This window comes from Haliotis rufescens, unplaced genomic scaffold (assembly GCF_023055435.1).
Source record: "Haliotis rufescens isolate VD_foot unplaced genomic scaffold, xgHalRufe1.0.p SCAF_1, whole genome shotgun sequence".
Classification (NCBI taxonomy): Eukaryota; Metazoa; Mollusca; class Gastropoda; order Lepetellida; family Haliotidae; genus Haliotis; species Haliotis rufescens.
In genome coordinates, this window is record NW_025963779.1 from 20,108,550 (window position 1) to 20,117,411 (window position 8,862).

At 41.7% G+C, this 8,862-nt stretch overlaps 1 protein-coding gene across 1 annotated transcript in view; it reads left to right on the forward strand.

Moving 5' to 3' along the window:
* Nucleotides 1-8,177, forward strand: part of LOC124115789 (alpha-2-macroglobulin-like) — a 68,445-nt gene extending 60,268 nt beyond the window's left edge. The window contains exons 39-44 of the mRNA XM_048392739.1: nt 1,266-1,385; nt 2,140-2,430; nt 3,506-3,567; nt 5,025-5,094; nt 5,730-5,885; nt 6,719-8,177. Of these exons, the coding sequence (XP_048248696.1) occupies nt 1,266-1,385; nt 2,140-2,430; nt 3,506-3,567; nt 5,025-5,094; nt 5,730-5,885; nt 6,719-6,867 (848 nt within the window). The 3' untranslated portion in view covers nt 6,868-8,177. The remainder of the gene's footprint in view (nt 1-1,265; nt 1,386-2,139; nt 2,431-3,505; nt 3,568-5,024; nt 5,095-5,729; nt 5,886-6,718) is intronic.
* Nucleotides 8,178-8,862: the final 685 nt, after the last annotated feature.

An 8,862-nucleotide genomic window follows, 5' to 3' on the forward strand; every position in this document is an offset into this window, starting at 1 on the left:
TCCTACATTACCATGCCCTGTTGAAATTACTTTTACATGTTCCCCACCATTCCTACATTACCATGCCCTGTTGAAATTACCTATACATGTTCCCCACCATTCCTACATTACCATGCCCTGTTGAAATTACTTATACATGTTCCCCATCATTCCTACATTACCATGCCCTGTTGAAATTACTTATACATGTTCCCCACCATTCCTACATTACCATGCCCTGTTGAAATTACTTATACATGTTCCCCATCATTCCTACATTACCATGCCCTGTTGAAATTACTTATACATGTTCCCAACCATTCCTACATTGCCATGCCCTGTTGAAATTACTCATACATGTTCCCCACCATTCCTACATTACCATGCCCTGTTGAAATTACTTATACATGTTCCCCACCATTCCTACATTACCATGCCCTGTTGAAATTACTTATACATGTTCCCCACCATTCCTACATTACCATGCCGTGTTGAAATTACTTATACATGTTCCCCACCATTCCTACATTGCCATGCCCTGTTGAAATTACTTCTACATGTTCCCCACAATTCCTACATTACCATGCCCTGTTGAAATTACTTATACATGTTCCCCACCATTCCTACATTGCCATGCCCTGTTGAAATTACTCATACATGTTCCCCACCATTCCTACATTGCCATGCCCTGTTGAAATTACTTATACATGTTCCCCACCATTCCTACATTACCATGCCCTGTTGAAATTACTTATACATGTTCCCCACCATTCCTACATTACCATGCCCTGTTGAAATTACTTATACATGTTCCCCATCATTCCTACATTACCATGCCCTGTTGAAATTACTTATACATGTTCCCAACCATTCCTACATTGCCATGCCCTGTTGAAATTACTCATACATGTTCCCCACCATTCCTACATTACCATGCCCTGTTGAAATTACTTATACATGTTCCCCACCATTCCTACATTACCATGCCGTGTTGAAATTACTTATACATGTTCCCCACCATTCCTACATTGCCATGCCCTGTTGAAATTACTTCTACATGTTCCCCACAATTCCTACATTACCATGCCCTGTTGAAATTACTTCTACATGTTCCCCACCATTCCTACATTGCCATGCCCTGTTGAAATTACTCATACATGTTCCCCACCATTCCTACATTGCCATGCCCTGTTGAAATTACTTATACATGTTCCCCACCATTCCTACATTGCCATGTCCTGTTGAAATTACTTATCCATGCTCCCAACTATTTCTACATGACCCAGGAGTTGGGAAGGGGCAGGAGCTGGTCATCAAGTCGGCCCAGGCGTCCGCCACGTACCTGTGTGTGGCCAATAATGGCGTCCCACCAAGCGTCTCCAGGCTGATCCAGCTCAGGGTCAGTGGTGAGTATGTTGTAAATGTCCTCGATGAAACCATCACACAAACTTTGAAAGTGGGTGAGATGGGTGTTTTTCACATTCTCGTGAGAAATATCGCAGTCTAGATGTGTGATCAATTCCGGAGAAGACAAACCAGTGGTTGATGAACATAAATCAACTTAATCGATTTGGGACGCAACATATCAATCAGATTATGTCTGAGTGAGTGAGTGAGTGAGTATAGTTTTACGCCGCTTTCAGCAATATTCCAGCAATATCACGGCGGGAATCGAACCCGGGTCTTCGGCGTGACGAGCGAACGCTTTAACCACTAGCCTACCCGACCACCCCGATTATGTCTGATAGTAGTGCTAACTATATGCCGTAGCGATGACCTGATCCGTAAATCATTTACTATGTATCCTACGGAATACCTATACGGAATCCAATGTTACCTACGCCGTGATATAACTGGAATAACGTAAAAGCGGCGTTAAACCCAACTCACTCACTCACTCAATGTTACCTGTCTGATCATGACCTTTGATCTAAACTGAAAAAGCTTATATTTTACCAAGCACACCTTTTTAGCCATAACGACACTTTGACCACTGGCAATGTTATATCGAAGACGAATATTCGCCTTGTTTAGTCAGAACACCAGTGCCGTAGCACTGTGGTGCTACGTAAAGATTTAGACATAGCCATAGCTATAGAGAAGGGGCGTCATTCTGTTCAATTGGTTTTTGAAGAATGTCCACGTGACTTCCTGTTTCAGTTGCTCCTTTCATCTTGCCGAAGACGCTGTCCCGAGTCGGTGGTCGTCTGAACGAGACTGTCCTGCTGGAATGTGTTGTGAAGGCCTCACCCCTGCTCACGCAAAGCTGGACCAAGGGAGGGCGTGTCCTTTTAAGCGGCGACAAATACAGTTTTAAGACCATACCCCTGGACAGCAACACCTACTCTACCGAACTCCGCATCAACGACCTCGTCAGGAGAGACTACGATGACTACACGTGTGAGATCCGCAACGAATATGGCATCGTGTCAAGGGTTGTTACATTATACGGTGTGTATGCTCGTTGTGTTACGTCTTTACGTCACAGTAAATCCTGCGTTAGCGGTATCGTTGCGGCTAAGAGAGGCAGTGTTTGATAGCATGCTCAACGTCCCACGCTGTCAGGCCCCAGGTCCCCATACGCCGACGTTCACCAATTGTAGTCGGCTCTTACAGGCATCAGGCTGCAGTCTAGGAACCTGCTCTCACCATGAATCCACAACGGGTGTATGCTATTCGTGACAAGGCTTTGGAGTTCAGTCTCATTAAAATCAGATCTTGGTTTTCGCTACCGCTAAACAAAGATCTGAGGACATCCCATTACGGGTCATGTCAGAACGACCTTTGAAATGACTGACAAGAAATCGACATTAGCCAATCAGAAGGCAGCTTTCTCGAGCTTTACGACACTAGTTACAAACTGGCGACTACGCTTCGAAACATATTTTGACGTATTCTCGATTAAAAAAATTAAAACGTTCTGAAATGGCTTATAGATGGCCTAGATTGTATGGATATAATCGTAAAACCCGTTACTGTCGTTCGAAATACCCCGTGTTAAATATTTCGTGGTTGCATGATTAAAAAACACATTCCGACTGTCACTTTCATGATCTGGTAAGCGACGCTCTGATTGCTTGGATGAAAGGTCGTTCTGACGTGACCCTTAATGGGATGTCCTCAGATCTTTGTTTAGCATAGCGAGAACTAAGATCAGATTTTAAATGAGATTGTATGGAGTTCGGCTATGAATAAGTCAGAATCGTTCTCAGGTGTTCAAGGCCCATGCCTACAGTTACAGCTGTTTTGACAAATGGAATGTAATCGGTTGTTCTTGGTTTATTGTCATCAGGGTTGGACACCATACGTAAATTCAACAGCTCATTTCATTCGAGAGTTTTAACACGTAACCCTGCCCATCACAGAAGGCAACCTAATTTGGAAGAACGTGATGACATGTTAAGTACCAGACTACACCAGAGATGAAGATACGGGTCTCATGGTGTTTAACAGTCTAAACTAATTTCATTAAATTATACATCCTTCTGTTATTCGAATATATTATGGACTATACACTATGTTTCAGACAACACACCAACCACTGCCGCGCCCACAACGACCACGTCTCAGCCCTCTACTCCCTTCACGGTATGTGTGTCGTGCTGATATTTCTATTGGATAATGTAAAACCAATAACACATTTTGGTTTCTGATTTTCGAAGTAAAAAAAACAACCGGCAGCCATATTCGTCCAAACACCAGACTATTTTCGTTTTCCTGTTTTTCGGATTCAATATGCCATGCAAAGAAGAAAAATGATATAAGGTATCATTAGAGATGATCTAAAAACTAATTAGAACTTTTGAAAAAGAAGCTTGTTCAGTATTTTAAGCAATCAAACGAAGCATTTTTTCATTTTATTTTGTTTTATTTTTACGTTTTGGGGCATGAAAATAACTAGTCTGTGTTTGACGTGATGTGTGATAGGAAGTTACGTGGATAGAGTTATCCGCCCTTTATTGTACTAACATCCGGCACAGTGACGGTCGGGACGTAAAATAAATTTGGAGCAAACGAGGACCGAAATACTTCGTTTTTGACCGAGTATGCCCTCTATCTAACGCAGTGACAGTTATAGTGGCTGAACACATATAAATAACTAGCCTGGTCTAACCTGATTTATGACTGCATTTAACGTGAGTAGAGTTATCCGCCCCTGGATTAGATTGACATCCGGTGCAGCCACATTCGGGAAAGAAAACGAATGGCGAGGAAACAAGGACCAAAATACTTTGTTTTCGATCCAGTCTGCTGTCTATCTAATGCAGTGACAGATCTAAGTAGCTGACTGGCGGAGTAAGGGGATATTAACATTAATACCGCGGGATTGATGACGTGACAGAACAGATTAGATCTACAGGACAGCTCTAAAACCAAGAATTTGTGTGTCCCTCAACTTAAAAATAATCATAGGTGTTGGTTTGTGTTTAACTGATCGTATTTAATTAGTTCAGTAATCCCCCAGTTTCACAATGATTTGAACAGAATTAGTTCGTAACAAATGTTATATCTGGGATAACACTTTCTTAGTAAAGTACAGATTAAAGTACAGTGTCCCATCCGGAATTCGAACCCACACTGCCAGAGTGAGGAACCTAATGGCCAGCACACAAATTCAGCGATCTAATCCATTCAAGGCTGTGGAAGCCTCAGTAGCTGAGTGGGTACGATTCCGACCATAGCCTGTGATACATGGAACGTTCACAAAAACAAGATTCAAGATTCGTGGGACCCGTGAAGATCTGGGGTAGAATAGGTCTTCAGCAACCCATGCTTGCCGTAATGATGACTATGCTTGTCGTTCGAGGCGACTAATTAACGGGATCGGGGCTCAGGTTCGCTGACTTGGTTGATGCATGTCATCGTATCCCAAATTGCGTGGATCGACTCTCATGATGTCAATCACTGGATTTTTCTGGTCCAGACTCGATTATTTACAGGCCGCCGTCATATAGCTGAAATATTGCTGAGTGCGGCGTTAAACAACAAACAAACAAAAACTAGATTCGTGTATGGATAATAGAGAATAATGTATTACGTTTCAGGGAGGTTGTCCAATCTGTGAGCCGATGTCAGAGAAACAGGCGATGTTCGCCTATTGTCAAGCTGCCGCAGGTATTGTTATGATCCCTGAACATCTACTCTTGCGATATTTGAAACATATATGTAAACAAACTATACACTTCATACACACGACGAACATTTTTAACCCATATAAATGAGTAAATGTTTGAGATATGGTGGTAGGCAACACTAGCACACATTGTGTATTGGTGGACGGGTGACATTCAACAGCATCCTATAATGATAACGAATGGTTTTTAAGTGAGTTTCTGAGTTTGCTTAAACTCCACTGTGAACTGTTGTCAGTTATGTGACAGTATTTCAGTTATATAAAGGAGTGTCAGCTTCATTGGAGAGGAAAACCGGAAGTGATTTAGATCTTAGACATTTTCCACTTTGAAGAAACCAACGACGAGGGGTTATGGTGCTGACAAACGCAGAAACATAATCAGGGCGGGATTCGAACACGCGATCATAAGGTTCTGGCACGGTAAAGGCTACTTACGGCGGCTTAGACTGGGATCCCCATTCCCCGGGATGGATTAGTGCATCCAACATGTGAATATCCTCCTGTGAAAGGATTTCTGTAGTCAACGATAAATCACAAAAATAATAGAAAAGAATAAACGAAAGAAAAAAATGTTGTTTTTTTATATGTACCCAATCCATATATCTTCTTTTGGCAGCATACAAGGTACTCGGCATCAGAATCAGGAGGTCAAGGGTCAAGGTCAAGATTCTTGTTGACTTCCGGCCAGTGAAACGGGTGAAAATAAGACGTGTCTTGAGATTGGTGATTGACAAGAAGTGTTCGTGTGATGTCATCAAAACTTTGAAACCTAGTAAGTAAAGATGTTACCTAAAGCCTTTGACAGTGGGATATCCAAATACCTATTTCAAATCTTCTTTGATGTAAGACCAAGCAATAAGCATAGGTGTTGGGGTGAAACGCGGAAATCATATTTTATTTCATTCTTGTTTATCTTCTAAACTGCTGGACAAAAGTCGTATACACAGCAAATAAAAGTGGAAACCTTCCGGATACCATCCCATTTTGGATCCGGCCCGGATACCTTCCGGAAACCTTCCAGATACCTTCAGCAACCTTCAAATTTCTTGGTATTTTCAAGATAATTTTTTTATGTGAACAAAATGCACCCCCCAAATTTTGACATTTTTTTGGAAGGTTTCCGGAAGGTATCCGGGCCGGATCCAAAATGGGAAGGTATCCGGAAGGTTTCTGGAAGACGGAAACCTACACTTTTTTTGCTGTGATACACTTGAGAATTGGATTTTACCAACAATTTACAAACGTTTTTGTAAACATTACTGGTCTGAAAACTGTCGCCGAAACACTGCACACTTATACATAAACACAAAGATCCAACACACAACTACCATACCCATATCAAGTACCTCACTTTCGAAAAAAAAACCATTCTTGTTTGTTATATTTTAGCCGCCACCAAACATGGGAGTATACTTTCTTTTTCCCAACTGTATATACGAAGTGTTTACAACGCAGGGGTTTGGCAATATGCCGCTAATATAACAATGGTAGACAACACGAAGTCAGTTGACCAACCATCGATACATAGCGTAACTATGTGTGAAGTTCAATCTCCTTATTGCCCCGTATGTTTGCTGGTAATGTATATGTTTTGTTTATGAACAGGGGGCATGGTGGCTCTCTTCATGATGAGAAAGCGTGACTTCACATCCAAACCACGCGAGATCGTCATCGGATCCGAGACTTCCGCCATACTTCTGTCGAAGAAATTGGAGAGAAAGATAATCCTGGGTAAAAGTTCTTGTAAAAAGTAGCGGTGTTACAGTGATATGTGCTGCAGTAGCAATACTTTCAATTAGTGGATTTTCTGTTCCATGGAAATATAAAAGAGACGAATGAATTTTATAAATTAAACAAACATACAAAACCTGGATTATGGGGAGTTTGGGAAAAGAGCTTGTACATAATGACATCGGTAAAAATATGGAATATGGAACATGGGGAGGAATTATACAGTGTAAACATTTTCAGTTGAGAACTGAAGCGATTGTGGACTGATTTAGGCCGTGTAGTAAAACATATGTAGCACCAGTTCTGTGAACCAGACACAAACTCAAGGACAGCTCTGACACATAATATCAAGAACGCCTTTAAAAACAAATGGCCACAAACCTAATATGGCTTCAATGTGTAATGGTTCAGGAAGAGAGACGACAAAGCATTAATAGAATTCCGGGGGAGAGCCTGCACTCGGTTTATTTTCTTGACTGCTCCCTAAGCCAGTCGTTGGAATCCTCCTGCTTGTTTTGCTTTAGTCTCGTTTGTATTATATATATACTCTTCTAGCTGTTAAGGTATGATCACTCAGAGTTCATATGGCACACGGGGCGGTCGGGTAGCCTAGTGGTTAAAGCATTAGCTCGTCACGCCGAAGACCCTGGTTCGATTCCCGACATGGGTACAATGTGTAAAGCCCATTTCTGGTGTTCCCCGTCGTGATATTGCTGGAATATTGCTAAAAGCGGCGTAAAACCATACTTACTTACTCACTCGTATGGGACACGGTTGAGATGATTGTTGTGTATAATATTGTCTGAAGTCAACATCTTTCTGGCTGTAGATATCTTGATATCCTCATGTAACATCCAATGTTTTTTTATCAAAACATCGTAGTCCAGGAAATATGTCAAATTATCCATAGTTAGTGTTGATTCCGCCAGGACAGTAGCTACATGATTAAGCGATGTGATACAGTTATAGTATCAGAGATTTTACTCCACACGTGTATAAACATTTTTTATACTGGCGCTTCCTTGACTTCAGCTGGTTCTTGCTGCCTATTATTGAGATAAGCATAGTTCCAAACAAGCGGGGTTCCAATATTGGACCATAGTGCCATAGTTACATCTTCTGAGATAATTATCATTCTACAAGCTTTATGTGTTTTGAGTGACCATGCATTAACTCAAGTTGTTGCTGATTATTTCGTAATTTGTATAATATGAAATCAGTTGACAATATATTACATATTATTGATAATATATTATCCATATTTTATGAACGCGTAGAAGTGCTGTTAATCCTTTTTTCATTTTCTGATCTGAATAAACTATTTTGGTTTGTATTCTGCGTTGGAAATATCGTCAATACAAACACAGTTAAAGCACGTGGATCCCCAGCGTGACGTAACACGACATCAAAGACTAACGGTGCGACTGAGTGTGTATCTTTATCTCCTTGATCTGAAGCATGCCTGTGCACTTCTGTTTGTTGTTTAACACCGCACTCCACAATATTCCAGCTATATGACGGCGGTCTGTAAATAGTCTCGAGTCTTGACTATAACTATCCACGCCGTCGGGCACCATGACACATTAACAACCAAGTCACCGAGCCTGACCACCAGAACCATCATGTCGCCACTTTTGAATTGGTTTTTGTTTGTTTGTTTGCACTCGGCATAATTCCAGCTGTGTGACGGCGGTCTGTACATAATCGAGTCTGTACCAGACAATCCATTGATTTATATCATGAGCATCGATCCACGCAATTGGTATACATGCATGAACCAAGTCAGCGAGTCTGACCTCCCGATCCCGTTAGTTGCCTCTTACGACAAGCCAGGTCGCTTCTTACAACAAGCCTAGGCCTAGCCGCCTCTTACGGCAAGCAGGGGTTACTGCAGACCTATTCTCTATCCAGGTCTTCTCGGTCTTGCCTCTTACTACCAACTTAGGTTGCTGGGTACCTATTCTAACTCGGAATTCCCAACAGAGGCCAAATCCGTACACTCCAGAAACGTTTTATTT